The sequence below is a fragment of the Callorhinus ursinus genome, unplaced genomic scaffold (assembly GCF_003265705.2).
Source record: "Callorhinus ursinus isolate GAN/ISIS: 27379988/994484 unplaced genomic scaffold, GSC_fseal_2.0 scaffold13, whole genome shotgun sequence".
Lineage (NCBI taxonomy): Eukaryota > Metazoa > Chordata > Mammalia > Carnivora > Otariidae > Callorhinus > Callorhinus ursinus.
This window is the reverse complement of record NW_027397075.1, coordinates 32,023,921-32,039,539: the sequence shown is the minus strand read 5'-3', so window position 1 is coordinate 32,039,539 and position 15,619 is coordinate 32,023,921. Positions and strand designations below refer to the sequence as shown.

The 15,619-nt window shown below is 37.7% G+C and overlaps 1 protein-coding gene across 3 annotated transcripts; it reads left to right on the top strand.

The window, feature by feature from the left end:
• The first annotated feature begins 96 nt into the window (after positions 1 to 96).
• CENPL (centromere protein L) lies at positions 97 to 14,960 on the top strand. Of its 3 annotated transcripts, none has more exons than XM_073900036.1 (6): positions 97 to 465; positions 600 to 689; positions 4,983 to 5,159; positions 7,496 to 7,747; positions 11,379 to 11,921; positions 14,298 to 14,960. In XM_073900036.1, the coding sequence occupies exons 3-6, from the start codon at positions 4,986 to 4,988 to the stop codon at positions 14,367 to 14,369; spliced, it is 1,041 nt and encodes a 346-aa protein (XP_073756137.1). In that variant the 5' UTR covers positions 97 to 465; positions 600 to 689; positions 4,983 to 4,985; the 3' UTR covers positions 14,370 to 14,960. The 3 variants fall into 3 exon arrangements, with proteins under 3 accessions (XP_073756137.1, XP_025733214.1, XP_025733213.1); XM_025877429.2 differs by having other exon boundaries at positions 97 to 469; XM_025877428.2 differs by having other exon boundaries at positions 97 to 482.
• Positions 14,961 to 15,619: the final 659 nt, after the last annotated feature.

Genomic DNA, 15,619 nt, shown 5'->3' with positions numbered 1-15,619 from the left:
GGCATTCAACCAATCAGAGCAGAGGTGCTGCCGCCATGCTTACTATGGGCGGAAATTTGAAGGAACGCTTCGCTCAGGTAGAAAAGCGCTGAAGACTAACACCGCGCGGTCAGCCAAGTTGACGATTATGGTTAGGTCGTTCGACCTCAGTTAAAATGGCGACCGTAGTTGCTTCACTAACGGGTGATCGGCACCAGGGAGTCTTCCGGCGTCCCGCCGCAGAGCGAGACGGGAAACTATTTTAAACTGAGGCCGCGGCTGAGCGCTGTTTTGCAGCTTCTCAAAGGCGGGATTTCCGAGCTAGCTGGGCCTCTGAAGGGCTCAGGTGGAGAGGGGAGAGTTGGGACCCATTGTCCCTTGCCCTTCCCCTCCTCGGGCAGAGGCCGACTCCGCAGAAGCGAGGGTCGCAGAGCTGGGTTAGCGGAAATGCCCCTCCTGGGGTGAAGTCTCCGGACATCTGAGGAAGCGAGTTTGTGTCCCTGGTGAACCCAGTTATTGTGGAGCGAGAGGGAATTTGGAGGGGCCGAGGATTCCTCCAAACTCTCTCTTACCTGCCATTTTGGCGGCTTTTTTTTTTTTTTTTTTTTTTTAAACTTCAGGGGATTTTAGTCTACCTACTTTTGGAACCAGAATTGAAGAATGACTCTTGAAGCCGGAATGGGTGACAGTGTCATCACGGTATTTTATTGGTAAGAAGTTTTATCTTTGTCCAGGACTGGCCGTAAACTTTATGTTTTGCCCTGCCGTGTGCTCGTTATTTCTACAAGACTTTTGTGTTTAGGTGGCTGCACACTACGTGCTTGGTACTCGGCCAAGCATTGGAAGTGGGATTTAGGTATTGGTAGCAATGTAAAAAGTCAGGGTCCCTTCCTTCATGGATTTACCACAAGAAATACAACTAAGTTGTAACTGTGTGTTATGAACTACAAGTGCAAGAAGAGCTGGTGATACTCTGGATACCGGCCGGCTTCTGAGGACGTGAAACCTCCAGGATGGATGGCATTTGGTCAGGCAAATGGGAGGAGAGAACCATCCTTAGTTGGCTGAAGGCTGAATAAAAAAGGGAGCAGAGGCAAACATGACAGGCACTAAGGGGAGTAGTAGGTGATGATCAGTCTAGGGCAGTGGTTCTTAATCTTTTCAAAAATTGTGTACTGGACCTTTCTTCCTCCCTCTCCACCACCAAATACACATGCATACCAACATATTGCATACAACCTTAGAGGGTTGTTGGATTTTGGAAAGGCCATTTGTCCATAGATCTTGGGCTGAGAACTCCTGAAATAGAAAATGAACCTGGATAGTATCAAATAATAAGATCAGATCATGTAGTGCCATGGAACTCAGAGAAGTTCTGACTTCATCTGAAAGATGGATGGAAATTGTTAGGGGATCTCCAGCAAGGTAATGACAAGATGGAAGTGGTGTCTATGGATCACTCCTTATGGACTGGGGAAAGGGGTTAAGAATGGGACACTAAAATAATGAGTCAAGATATATCTTTAACCTTTTACTTATTGGGCAGGGCAAAATTGTCCTTTATTGAGTGCAGAGTGAGAGAATAAAATAGATGTAAGTCATTTTCTAATCTTTCATGCGTGGTTTGGGATATTTCACATTACCATAATATTAAATACTGAGGGGAAAGGTTTTCTCAAAACCAACTGACTCCATGCTAATAGTCCTTTTCTCATCTATGTAGATTTTTAAATCAATTTTTGGAATTCATAGCATTTCTCTTTTAAGGAGTCAGATTTAGCAGGGCTTCTTTTGCCTTGAAATTGATCTCTATTGAAAGGCAAGGGGAGGAGGGTGGGGGGATGGGTTAGCCTGGTGATGGGTATTGAGGAGGGCACATTCTGCATGGAGCACTGGGTGTTATGAACAAACAATGAATCATGGAACAGTACACCAAAACAAATTATGTAATATATGGTGATTAACATAACAATAAAAAAATTAAAAAAAAAAAGAAAGGCAATGTGAGGGGTGCCTGGGTGGCTCGGTTGTTGGGCGTCTGCCTTCGGCTCGGGTCATGATCCCAGGGTCCTGGGATCGAGCCCCACATCGGGCTCTCTGCTCCGCGGGGGACCTGCTTCTCCCTCTCCCACTCCCCTTGCTTGTGTTCCCTCTCTCGCTGTGTCTCTCTCTGTCAAATGGATAAATAAAATCTTTAAAAAAAAAAAAAAGAAAGGCAATGTGAAAAAAGAGATAAGAGCACCCACTCTGGCATTATACTGTCTGGGTTCAAATCCTGGTTCTTGCCTTCTTTACCTGTATGACTTTGGCAGATTACTGAACTTCTTTGTCTTTTCGTCTGTCAACTGGGTATATAATAAACCACCTCATGGGGATTGAGGATTAAATGAGACAGTATTTGTTAGGGGCTTGGACAAGTACCTGGCACCTGATGAATACCCAATAAATGTTAGCAATTAATCCAAATAAAAATTTGAAAGAAACATTCTGTTTAGATGGGACTGATTAAAATCCCTCCCCCCTGTTTTTTGCTTTTTTTTTTTTTTTAAGATTATTTATTTATTTGACAGAGAGAAAGCACGAGCAGGGAGAGTGGGAGAGGAAGAAGCAGGCTCCCCGCCAAGGAGGGAGCCCAGTGAGGGACTTGATCCCAGGACCCTGGGATCATGACCTGAGCCAAAGGCAGACGCTTAACCATCTGAGCCACCCAGGCACCCGTTTTTTTTTTTTTTTTTTTAAAAGACAGCGCCAGAGAAGGGTGGATGTAGGGGCAGAGGGAGAGAGAGAATCTCAAGCAGGCTCCATGCCCGGTGCACGGGGCTCAATCTCACGACCCTGAGATCATGACCTGAGCCGAATTCAAGAGTCAGATTCTTAACTGACTGAGATAACTAGGTGCCCTAAAACTCCCTTTTAAAGAGGTAATTCAGTATGCATTTAAAGATAGAATGCTTTAAAATAGCTGTTATTTAAATTGTGTAGTGTATGATCTTGCTTGGGCATTATCTGAGCATTGAGAAATGCATATTTAACCTGTGAAGTTTTGTGCAAGATACAGAGGGTGTCCTACTTTGACATAATAAAATTTAAATGTAGTAATAAATACAAGTTTTCATTTTTTTAAAAGGTTTTATTTGAGAGAGAGAGCACGCATGCACGCAAACACAAGCGGAGGGAAGGGGAGAGGGAGAAGCAGACTCCCTGCTGAGCAGGGAGCCTGATGTGGGGCTCTATCCTATGTGGGGCTGGATCCGGGCACTTCGGGATCACGACCTGAGCCGAAGGCAGACTCTTAACTGACTGAGCCACCCAGGCGCCCCTACAAGTTTTCATTTGTGCAAAACTGTTATCAAAGGGTAACTGTGCCAATACGTGGGAGTAATTATTATAACTTTTAAATCATAATTCCTTTCAATGAAAGTTATAATTTCAGAGTTCTATGAAATTCTTCTGTTCTTTTTTTTTTTTTTAAGATTTTATTTATTTATTTGACAGAGAGAGAGACACAGCGAGAGAGGGAACACAAGCAAGGGGAGTGGGAGACGGAGAAGCAGGCTTCCCGCTGATCAGGGAACCCAATGCGGGACCCGATCCCAGGACTCTGGGATCATGACCTGAGCCGAAGGCAGACGCTCAGTGACTAAGCCACTCAGGCGCCCCTCTTCTGTCCATTTAAACTGATACTTGTTAAGGGAGGTGGGCGGAGAGGGGTTGGGTTAAATGGGTGATGGGTATTAAGGAGGGTACTTGTGATGAGCAACTGGGAGTTGTATGTAAGTGATGAATCTCTAAATTCTACTCCTGAATCTAATACTACACTGTATGTTAACTAACTGGAATTTAAAGAAAAACTTGAAACTACAAAAACTAACAAACAAAAAAACCCTGCAATACTTGCTAACAATTAAAGAATACTCAGCATTATATTAGGATAATTGTACAAGAGAAATATAAAGCATGATTTCAAAGTATTTTAGTCTTGTCGGGAAGAGAAAAAATGCACACCAAAAAAAATTGTACAAGGAACTATATGAATATGGGCCAAAATGAGTGATACAGACTAGATGATCAAGGAGAGCTATGTGGGCTGGGATATTATTAATCTCCAAATAGGTTTCATTTTATGAAACATATTGAGAGATTTTGTTAGACTCATCGAGAGGATTTTTGGGCTTTTAAAAAATATTTACCCCTGAGATCTCATTCTGTAAACACACACAGCCATGCCCCCATACACATTGCTTCCAGGAAGGAGCTATTGATACAGACAGAAGTGCTTATGCACTTCATAGATATTCTGGGGAAAAAAGATTAACAAAACCCTTCTACTTGAAAAGAGATCAAATTCAAGCATGGTCCTAAAGGGGATGGGTAAGGAACATGATTGATAGGCGAAAACATGAAGACAAGAATATGTTTATGCCTAGAAGTAGGACAAGAGCAAGCTGAATTACAAAAGATCTTAAATAGCAGAGAAGTAGAATTTTTCTTATCACTGTAAAGTTTTTTTGCACAGGCGACTAATAATAAAGTGTCACTGCTGAAGAATGGATTACCCTTAGATACTGTAATAAGAACCTAGAAGTAGCTTTGGGATGACAGAGACTGTTGAAGGAAAAACTCAAAGAATGTGCTTAATGACTACATGTTCAAGAATGAAAGTGGGAGAATACTTTTCTCCCACTTTAAATGAATTTAACGTAGAAAATTGGCAGGAATTTGAAAATGGACCAGCTAACTTTTGGAGGATGTTGGGCAGGAGTTTAATTTAGTTTTGAACATTCTGTGTTTGAGGTATCAGTAAGATATTCATAAAAATAGCCTATAGCCAATGAGAAATACAGGACTTGGTTAAAAACTCAAATCTGGGGGTAAGTGGCGGGGCGGGTGAGGAAGGGAAAGAAAGAATTCCTTTATAGCAAGGAGAAGAAGGATCAGTGAAACTATAAGCATGAATTAACTTTTTAGTGTTCAGAATTCTGGTTTTATTTCTCTTTATGTAGACCATGGATTCTTATGATACGTCAGAATCGACTCCTAGGCACAGTGCATCCTCAAGGCTTAAAGATTACTTTATAGGTGCCACCCCTTTGCAGAAACGATTAGAATCAGTCAGGAAGCTGACTTCATTTATCCCAACTCCACCTCGAAGGAAAATTCCTCAGTGTTCACAATTACAGGTATGGCTTTTGTGTTCCTTCGTGTTACTCAATAATTGAGAAAATCTGTGAGCAAAACATTTTGATTTTTGTTACTTTTTAATATTTTTAATGTCTTCTTAATCTCTCAGATAATAAAATAAATGGAAATAGCAAAAACAAACAGTTATTCACACTATCAATACCGCCTCTGTTATGTCTTAATTTCCTTTAATTTGGAGCATTTCCACAGTATTTCTTTGTTTTTTATGACATCGATGTTTTGAAGAATGTAGTCTCCTCGCCTTTCCTTTTTATTTTATTTTATTTTTTTTAAAGATTTTTATTTATTTATTATTTGACAGGGAGAGAGACAGTAAGAGAGGGAACACAAGCAGGGGGGAATGGGAAAGGGAGAAGCAGGCTTCCCGCCGAGCAGGGAGCCCGATGCGGGGCTCGATCCCAGGACCCCGGGATCATGACCCGAGCCAAAGGCAGATGCTCAAAGACTGAGCCACCCAGGTGCCCCTCCCCTTTCCTTTTTAAATAGAATATTCTTTGTTTTGTATTTGTCTGATGTCTCCTCATGGTTAGATTGAAGATATGTATTGGCTGGAACACAGTCCTTTTTGGGGAATAACATCTGGTAGCACGGAGGTGATGTCAGTTTTGATCATCCTGTCAAGGTGTTGCCCAGTGGTTTACTGTTTTATTCCTCTCTGCATCTAATAAGCAGTCTGGGAAACACTTGAGAATAATGTAAATATTCTGTTCCTCATCAAAATTTCCCCTTACACTTAACATCTATCGATAATATTTGTCTGGTTCTATCTTTATCATCATGGTCACAGTATAATGATTTTCCAACTCCATTTGCTCCATATTTACCAACCAGCCTTTGGCATTCTATTATAAACCCTTCTCATTTCTCCTTCATTTATTTATTTATTTATTTGGCTTAATGAATTTTTGTTTTTCAAATTTTTCTAAATCATTACTAAATTATTTTGATGTTTATATTGTCTCCAGTTTGTCTGCTGGCAACATTCTCTGTTTTGATTATTCATAAACAACTCTGAAGGTAACATTAGTAATTTGTGATTTCACTGGACCATGAAATAAAACCCTAGTCAGTGTGAGTTTGATGTGTGGTCTTGAGAAACATAGCAAGAAGTCTGGCTGATCAGTCACCCACATCCGCCCTATAGTCTTGTTTTCTTGTCCATGTTGTGTGCCTCATATCTCTTGAGATGTGGGAAAATTTTTGCTTCTTTCTGAAAAGTTTCTTAAATTACTAGTGCTGTTAATGAAAGTGATGGCTCCTAACCATAAAACAGAAATTGTATATAAAGATTGGAATGTCCAATTCATTTCCTTATCTCTGTGAAACAAATACTTTTCCCGTACCTTTTGATCATAACAAGAAAAAAGTTTATAACTTTTTATACAAGTTTTATAAAAGTTTCCATGAACACTCTAGTCAGAAGAAATAGTTTTATCAGGTAGACAACTGTAATGCAAGTTCCAAAAGATAGTTGGAGCTGTAAGACTATGTCAGAAACTATGGATTTTATAGAAAAATTCAATTCAGGATAAAAGTAGGAACCTGTATGGGGGTGTTTGTGAAGACCCTCAATAATGTCATAGGGCCAATATGAAGGAAGTGTTTTTGTTTTTGATGGTACCCATGGTTCTAATAGAACATGGCAGAAATGCTCCCAAGTATCTTTTTATTTAATCTACTGAATTTGACATTGTGTCATAGAGTGGATTTACCACCAAATGTTTAAGAAAATTACATAATTAAAACTAATCAAATGCTCCAGGAATAGTTACTGTTTTCAAAATCTATAATTTTAAATTTCTAAAAGTCAAACAAATGTTCATCTAATATTTATTGAACAGCCGTTCTAGATGCTAGAGATATAGCACCTAATAAAATAGACAAAATCCCTGTTCTTGTCATACTTACACTCTAGTAAGGAAGCCAGACAGTAAAAATCAGACAAACATATAATGTCATATAGTAATAAATGCTTTGAAAAAAAAGGCATGTTAAGGAGATATAAAGTGACAAAATTGGAGTGAGACAGAATTAGTTAGAGTAGCCTCTTGAGTGACATTTGGACAGACCTGAGTGAAGGAAAGGAACATGCCATGTGAACACATATGGGAAGAGTATTCCAGAGTGATGGTACAGCAAATGAAAAGACTTGTTCAGGGATCTTCAGAGTTCTGCAAACTCTCTTTTGGCTGGAGTGTAAAGATCAGGTACCCAGTAATAGATTTGTATTAAGTATTTAAAATACTATGATAAAGAATTAGGAAATATTAGTAAATGAGAATTTAAACTTGTCTTGACTTTTGTTTTCCTGTAGGAAGATAATGATCCTCAAAAAGTTGCATTCCTTCTGCATAAACAATGGACTTTATATAGTCTAACTCCCCTATATAAATTCTCCTATACTAATCTCAAAGAGTATTCTAGACTTCTGAGTGCATTTATTGCTGCTGAAAAGCAAAAAGGGCTTGCTGTAGAAGTGGGAGAAGACTTCAACATCAAAGTGACTTTCTCCACTCTCCTAGGAATGAAAGGAACACAAAGAGACTCTGAAGCGTTTCTCGTCCAGGTATGTTATATAAGCAATCCTTGCTTCCTGGAGGAAAAGAATTGGCACTGTCTGGGTTTAAAAATTGTGGTAGAATTACCATTTAAAAAAAATTTTAACCTTGTGATTTATAACCTATTTTATGTCTTGTTTGACCAAATTATAGTAATTGGGTATGGCTAACTAAAAAGTTTTTTTTCCAGTTACATTATAGTTATGTTTACTTTAGAAAACTTAGAAAATACATAAAAATACAAAGAAAATTGAAAACCACAGTTTAACACTTGGTCTACATCTATTTGGCAATAGACAATCTGAGTAAACCTCTATTTATTAAAGAAATTGAGTCAATACTTTCCAAAATAGAAAGCATCAGGCCCAGATGGGTTCACTGGTGAATTCTGCCAAACGATTAAGGAGGAAATTATTTCAGTTTTCTAGTCTCTTCAGAGTATAGAACCAGAGGGAATACTTCCTTATGCATTCTGTGAGGCTAGCATTACCCAATACTAAAACTAGACAAAGATTATTAAAACTATAGATCAGTATCTCTCATGAACATAGATGTTATCTGGCTATCTGGATCTACTAAAATTGGGATTTTTATTGCCCATACTTTTGCATATGGCCTTGTTTTTAAAATTAATAATAATGTTGTAGATAATTACTCATGTCCATAAGAGTATTACATTTTTGGGGGCGCCTGGGTGGCTCAGATGGTTAAGCGTCTGCCTTCGGCTTGGGTCATGATCCCAGGGTCCTGGGATCGAGCCCCACATCGGGCTCCTGGCTCAGCGGGGAGCCTGCTTCTCCCTCTACCTCTGCCTCTTTTCCTGCTCATGCTTTCTCTCTCTCTCTCTTTCTCTCTGTATCTATGTGTCTCAAATGAATAAATAAAATCTTTAAAAAAAAACCAAGAATATTACATTTTTGTAAGTATATCTGTCTAATTCTATGGACTAAATTCCTAGAAGTGGAATTTTAGCAAAAAAAAATATACACACACACACACACACACATATAATCAATCATCATATATTGTGATATATCATGCCAGGTTACTCTTAGAAATGTAACATTCCTTCCTATGTGTAGTATTTAAAAGCAATATGACTATTTTTGGATTAAGAAACTGGATTTATTATTCATGCCTGCTACTTCTGTTTCTTCTGAGTGAACTCATCTTAGTCATTATGAATTAAATTCTGAAATATGCCAACTATGGCGTGCGGGCCAAACTGACCTGCTGCTTGTTTTTGTTGCTGTTTTTGCAAATAAGGTTTTACTGGAACTCCTTTCATTTGTTTACATATTGTCTATGGCTGCTTTTGTGCTACAATAGCACGTTTGAGTATTTGCTACAGAGACCATATGGCTTGCAAAGCCTAAAATATTTACTATCTGACTTTTACAGAAAAAATTTGCTAACTCCTGGTATGGATCATAATATTGGCAAGGATCTTCAAGATTCTTAGCATTAGGTTTAGCTGCATAAAACAGAAAGACCAAATAACCGTGAATTAAATGTCTTGCCATGAGGTTTAATAGATAGAGGCTTATTTGTCTTACCAAAAAGTGTTTGGAGGTAAGATGTTTAAGGCTGGTATATGCTTTATGAATTAATAATCTAGGCTTCTTCCATCTTCTCCATCTTCTCTCTCATCCTTGGTGCATGGCTTCTCTCCTTAAGGTTGCATCTTAAATCTAAGGTGGCTCCTGAAGCTCTAAATATTCTCTGCAAGTTCCAGGCAGGAAGTAGGAGGGTGAACCGAATGAATCTTTAATGAGACCGCTAAGACCCAACAACTTCTCTTTACATCCCAGTCGGAAGGCAGACTAGGAAATTTTTCTGTTTTAATGGGTACTTTGTCACCTCATTAAAAGCATAGTTTTATTGTGGAGGAAAAAAGAGGTACTGGGTAGACAGTTAGCAGTCTTTGTCAGATGAAGCAGTTGATGCCCAGAGAAGGGATGTGATTTGCATGTCAACAGGCAAACGTTCTTGTAAGGAATAGAAATGACCTCTTGAACTCTTAGTAGAGTGTCCTAATAGTGTCCAAGTTAAATCTCATTTCTTCACAGAGTTACAGAACTTTTAGGTTATGAAAGTGTGATAGACCTATCTGGGCTTAAAGGCTTTTAAGTCTCATAGTCTTTTAAACAAGGAGGAGAAATATGCAAAAAGTAACTGTTAAAATGATTATCTCTAAAGAGATATGATACTGGGCTGTGATCTTCATTTTATCCTGGTCAAACTTTAAAACTATGAATATCTGGAAGGTATGTTTGTCATGTACTTTATAGATTTGAAGTTTGAGATGTCAGTCTGCTGGAAAACATAATCAAGATTCTGAAAAATCTGAATGGATTGGCGCAATGGATCAAATTGAAAGAGATTAAAATTTTAATAGGAATAAATATACTGCCTCTATATTAGGGGAGGTTTACCTTTTTTTTTTTTTTTTAAAGATTTATTTGTTTACTTTAGAGAGCACACAAGCAGGGGGAGGGGGAGAGGGGAGGAATCTCAAGCAGACTCCCTGCTGAGCATGGAGCCTGACGTGGGGCTCATTCTCAGGACCCTGAGATCATGACCTGAGCCCAAATTAAGAGTTGGCTGCTTAACTGACTGAGCCACCATGGTGCCCAGAGATTTACCTATTAATAGCAAAAAACGAATAGGGTAATTTATGTAAAGCTGTCAACTAAAAATTAGAAAACTACTGCAATCTAAGATTATATTAATAGTTGTATAATTTAGGTTAAAGATGGTCACAGTCCTTTATTTTATTTTATTTTATTTTATTATTTTTTAAAGATTTTATTTATTTATTTGACAGAGAGAGACAGCGAGAGCAGGAACACAAGGGGAGTGGGAGAGGGAGAAGCGGGCTTCCCACCAAGGAGGGAGCCCGATGTGGGGCTTGATCCCAGGACCCTGGGATCATGACCTGAGCCGAAGGCAGATGCTTAACGACTGAGCCACCCAGGCACCTTGGTTACAGTCCTTTAATCAGATCTTTTTGAAGTAATTATACTCACTTATGAATGACTCCCCTGCAGAAGAATTTCAGAGTGACCAGGATAATGTGTATGGCATAGGAAGAATGGTTGAAGAAATGGAGATGTTGAACTTGACATTACATATGATAGGGGTCATCAAATATTTGAAGGGCTTTTCCTATAGAAGAGAAATTAGATTTGATTTGTTCTACATGCACATAAGGAAGAAAACAGGACCTGCGGGTGGAAACTGTGGGCCTAACATATGCGAGAACGTTTTTAAGTTGATAGAGCTGCCTTAGGAAGAATTCAAGCACGTTGGATTTGGTGACTTTTTACAGTCCCTTCTGAAGTTCAGATTTTGAGATTTTTTTTTTCTCAGGATAGTGTACTTGATTACACCATATCGGCATTCCTTATTTTGCATTTTGGCTGCACCAAGATCTTGCCATATACCATATCCTAATAAGAGTATTAGGAGGTAGGTCAATTAACTTGATAAATCCTAATAGTGATTAGGGAGATTATTCCCTTTGTGTTTTTTGGCAAGTAGTACAACATATCTTCTTATTTTTAAATGTACTAATTTTGAGAAGATGTAATTTAGGAGTAAATGTACTTTTGAACTTAACCTTTTTTTTCTTTGTAGATTCTGTCAAAATCTCAATTGCCATATGAGAACAGAGAACATAAAGTGTTGTGGACTGGTTGGTTCTGCTGTATATTTGGAGACAGTCTTCTGGAGACTGTTTCAGAAGATTTCACCTGTGTACCCTTATTCCTTGCAAATGGAGCAGAGACGAACACAGCCATAGTAGGAACCTGGTTTCAGAAAACTTTTGATTGTTATTTCAGTCCCTTAGCAATCAATGCGTTTAATCTTTCCTGGATGGCTGCTATGTGGACTGCATGCAAAATGGACCAGTATATGGCTGCTACCGAATTTCTTTGGTCTGTACCCTGTAGCCCTCAAAGTCTGGACATTTCTTATGCCATACATCCAGAGGATGCCAAAGCTTTGTGGGACAGTGTCCACAAAACACCTGGGGAAGTTACTCAGGAGGAAGTTGACTTATTTATGGACTGCCTTTATTCACATTTCCATAGGCATTTCAAAATTCACTTATCAGCCACAAGATTGGTCCGTGTTTCCACATCTGTAGCTTCAGCACATACTGATGGAAAAATAAAGGTTAGTCTGAACAAATCTAGTTAAGTAATTTTTCCTTGTTGTTACATAGCTTTCAAAATGTATGGTAATTGTATTTTCTACATTGAAGAAACACATTTGAATGCTAATTCAAGATAGTAGAGATATTTTATGCTTTATAAATGATTTACTAGAAAGTCTTCAGCCTCTAGATATAGCTTTATAATGGGAGGATACTGTATGCTATGTGCTACAGACTTTGGTAATAATAGGAATTATTCTGTAGTAACTTTGAAACTTTAAAAATTGCTTTGTCAAACTTTGAAATGACTATTGGAGCAACAGAGGATTTTGTGTGTTAGATCAGAAAATTATAGCCAGAAATACATAACTAAGATGTCATTTTTATATTTTAGGCTTTTCTCTCCCTACTGGGAAAGAAAAAATTGACATTGTTTTACTCTCTATGAAGTACCTGCTAGAGGAAGTATCAGAAATAAACTGAGAGTAGGCACCTAAATATAATAAAATATATTAATATGTTTAAAATGTACTAAAATATAGCCACAGTAAACAGTGAATATTGGTCTTGTCACTGTGCTAGGAGTTTAATACACCTTAATTTTAACCTTTAGAGCAACCCTGTAGTAGGTGTTTTTATCCATATTTTATTTTATTTTATTTTTATTTTAAAGATTTTATTTATTTATTTGTCAGAGAGAGACAGTGAGAGAGGGAACCACAAGCAGGGGGAGTGGGAGAGGGAGAAGCAGGCTTCCTGCCGAGCAGGGAACCCAATGCGGGGCTCGATCCCAGGACACTGGGATCATGACCTGAGCCTAAGGCAGACGCTTAATGACTGAGCCACCCTGGCGCCCCCACATTTTATTTTTAAAATAAGATAGGTGAAAGTGATACCTGCAAGATAGCTTAGTCAGAGGAGGAGTCAGTATTTGAATGCTTATCTCTTAGGTGCCAAAGAGCTCGTACTCTATAAGTACTGTATTAATGTTTTTCAAACTGAAGGTCATAATGCAATAGTAAGTTGGAAAATAATTTTGATGGGAAGAGACCAGCTTTAAAAAACGAGAGAAATATAATAGAAAATATAAAAATGAGTGTATCACATGTGGTAAGGGTGTACATTTGCTTGTACTGGGTCATGATGTTAAATTTATTTCTTTGGTTTGCAGTAGAACATTTGAAAGATTATACTATACCTTGTTACTTTGATATTATAAAGGAAAAAAATTCCATTTTAGCACCTTAGAATTCAGTGTTCATGAAGTCCTTATGTATTTTAAGATTTTTATTTTCATATGCCCACATTCCATTAGTAAACTACATTTAAAAACTGTTATATATAATGTGTTCTTATGAATATAAAGGTGGTTCTTTAACAAATTGATTTTATCTGGTGTATTCTACATGTAAGAGCCTCTTTTTTTTTTTTTTAAGATTTTATTTATTAATTTTAGAGATAGAACAAGCAAGTGGGAGGGAAGAGCAGAGGGAGAGGGATAAGCAGACTCCATGCTGAGTGGAGCCTGATACAGGGCTCAACACCGGACTTGATCCCATGACCCTGAGATCATGACTTGAGCCAAAATCAAGTCAGACGCTTAACCCTACTGAGCTACCCAGGCGCCCCACTAAGAGCCTCTCTTAATGATATAAGACAGTAACTGGCTCCTAGCTTCATATAATGCCATGATGATAGCTAACATTTTTTAATTTTTTTTGATAGTGAACATTTATTAAGCACTAGCTGTGCCAGGCATTATTAAGCATTTTATGTATACTGTCTTATTTAGTTTTTCACAACAATCCGTTGACATAGCTTGTAAAGATGAAACTAGCACAGGGGATAAGTAGGTTCCCTGAGATCACATAGCTAATAAGTGGAGTTTGAATTTGAAACCAGTCATCTGACTCAAAAGCTTATGCTTTTAATTGAACAGTGTACTGCCTCTCAAAAGTTTGCAATTAGTGTATTAACCAGGTTTCTGCCATCTGCTTAGTTTCTACAAGATACTTTTGGAATCATATATCCCTTTGAGAAGAAGGAAGCTATGGAACATCTTTCTAGAAAATGTAGATACTCAATTTGCATATAAATCCAAGGGGTTCAGGGATACCCGTTCCTCTCCTTACTCCTTATGCAGATAGCCCATCCATGGAAATCAAGATAAATAAGAACTTTAATTATTTCTATGCACCATTCACTAATAGTTGTATATTTATTAAAGTTAGTAGTCTTCATTAAATTGAATAAAATTTATTTGACTTAGAGCAGCAGTGGTTTGGGTTCATCTTAGCTTGCAGAATTTAAAATAAGCCCGGAATATTTGTCAAATATTAAACTGCCTTGTTATCAGAATTCTAATTTTAAATGTCTGTTTTTTTGTGTTTTTTCAGATTCTGTGTCATAAATACCTTATTGGAGTCTTGGCATATTTGACAGAACTGGCAATTTTTCAAATTGATTGAAGTCTTGTGGGGACTATACGTGATGGATTATATACTTTTTTCTCACTGATTATTTGCTTAATTGCTGTGCTGAGAGGGCCTGCAGGAGAAATATGCATCTATCTCTGCATCTGTTTTCCTCTCAGTGCCTTTGGAATTGCCCAGATGGAATTCAAGAAGGATCTAGAAGAACAAAGAAGGTGGTAGTAAATGAGTCACAGCCAGGTGCTCGATAATAGTCATGATGATCTGGGATGCCAGATTCTAGAAAATGCTGAGTTGTTATTTTCTTGGACCATCTTTCTAAAAAAAATGTAATGTTTATTACATCAAATTTTTAGGATTCAAATGAGGTATCTCTAATATTTCTGATTTGGATCTTTAAAACCTTCAATTCCTTTTAAGCATTTTAGAGTTGGGTCCAGAGAGAATTTCTGTCTTCTAAAGACATTTTCCTAGTATCATTTCACTGTAGAGAGTTGGCAATTAAAATCTCCTCCAAAGGAAACTAGAGATTAATATACACTTTTTTAAGCCACTAATATGCTTCTGTTTTTAATACTGTTCAATTCTTATTGCAATGTTGAATTAAATACTCACTTTTAAAATGAAGCAGTGTTTTTATCAGTGTCTTGGTGACAGATCTTTAATTAATGTCTCAGAAATGAGAAATCGTAGGCTTTTTCTCTAGCACAGATATTACAAGCCAACAATTATATGGAATCAAAGGCAACTGTGAGCCTCTTTTGAGGGCAGAAATTATTTAACTTTCATGTCCCTAATTTTGCTTTAGCACAGTGCTTAGTAAATATCTGCAGATTAAGTGAATGCATTTTAACCAACTCTTCCATTTTATAGATGCAAACTATGAGATCAAGCAACTTAGGAGACTTGCTCAAGATGCTGTATCTAAATCTCTAAATCTCTTCTTTTAATTTATTGGGCACAGGAAGATTTTGTTTTACTTTATAAATGATGTTTTTTAAAATTTGTTTGAAAGGAAAAAACTTTAATAGGCTGTCAGTCTAAAAACAAAGGTTACTTTCTGGAATGGGGTATTATTTCATATATACCATGAATAGCAGAGATGGTGGAAAAAGCATGGGCTTTGGAGTCAGACAGTCATTCCTTTAACTAATATTAAGCTCCTACAGTATACTTGGAATTGTATTGGGCAACAGGGATATAGCAATGAAGACAAAAAAGATCCCTGTCATGTGGAAATTATATTCTGGTGGAGGAAGGTAAAAGATAATTTCAGTTGAGATAAA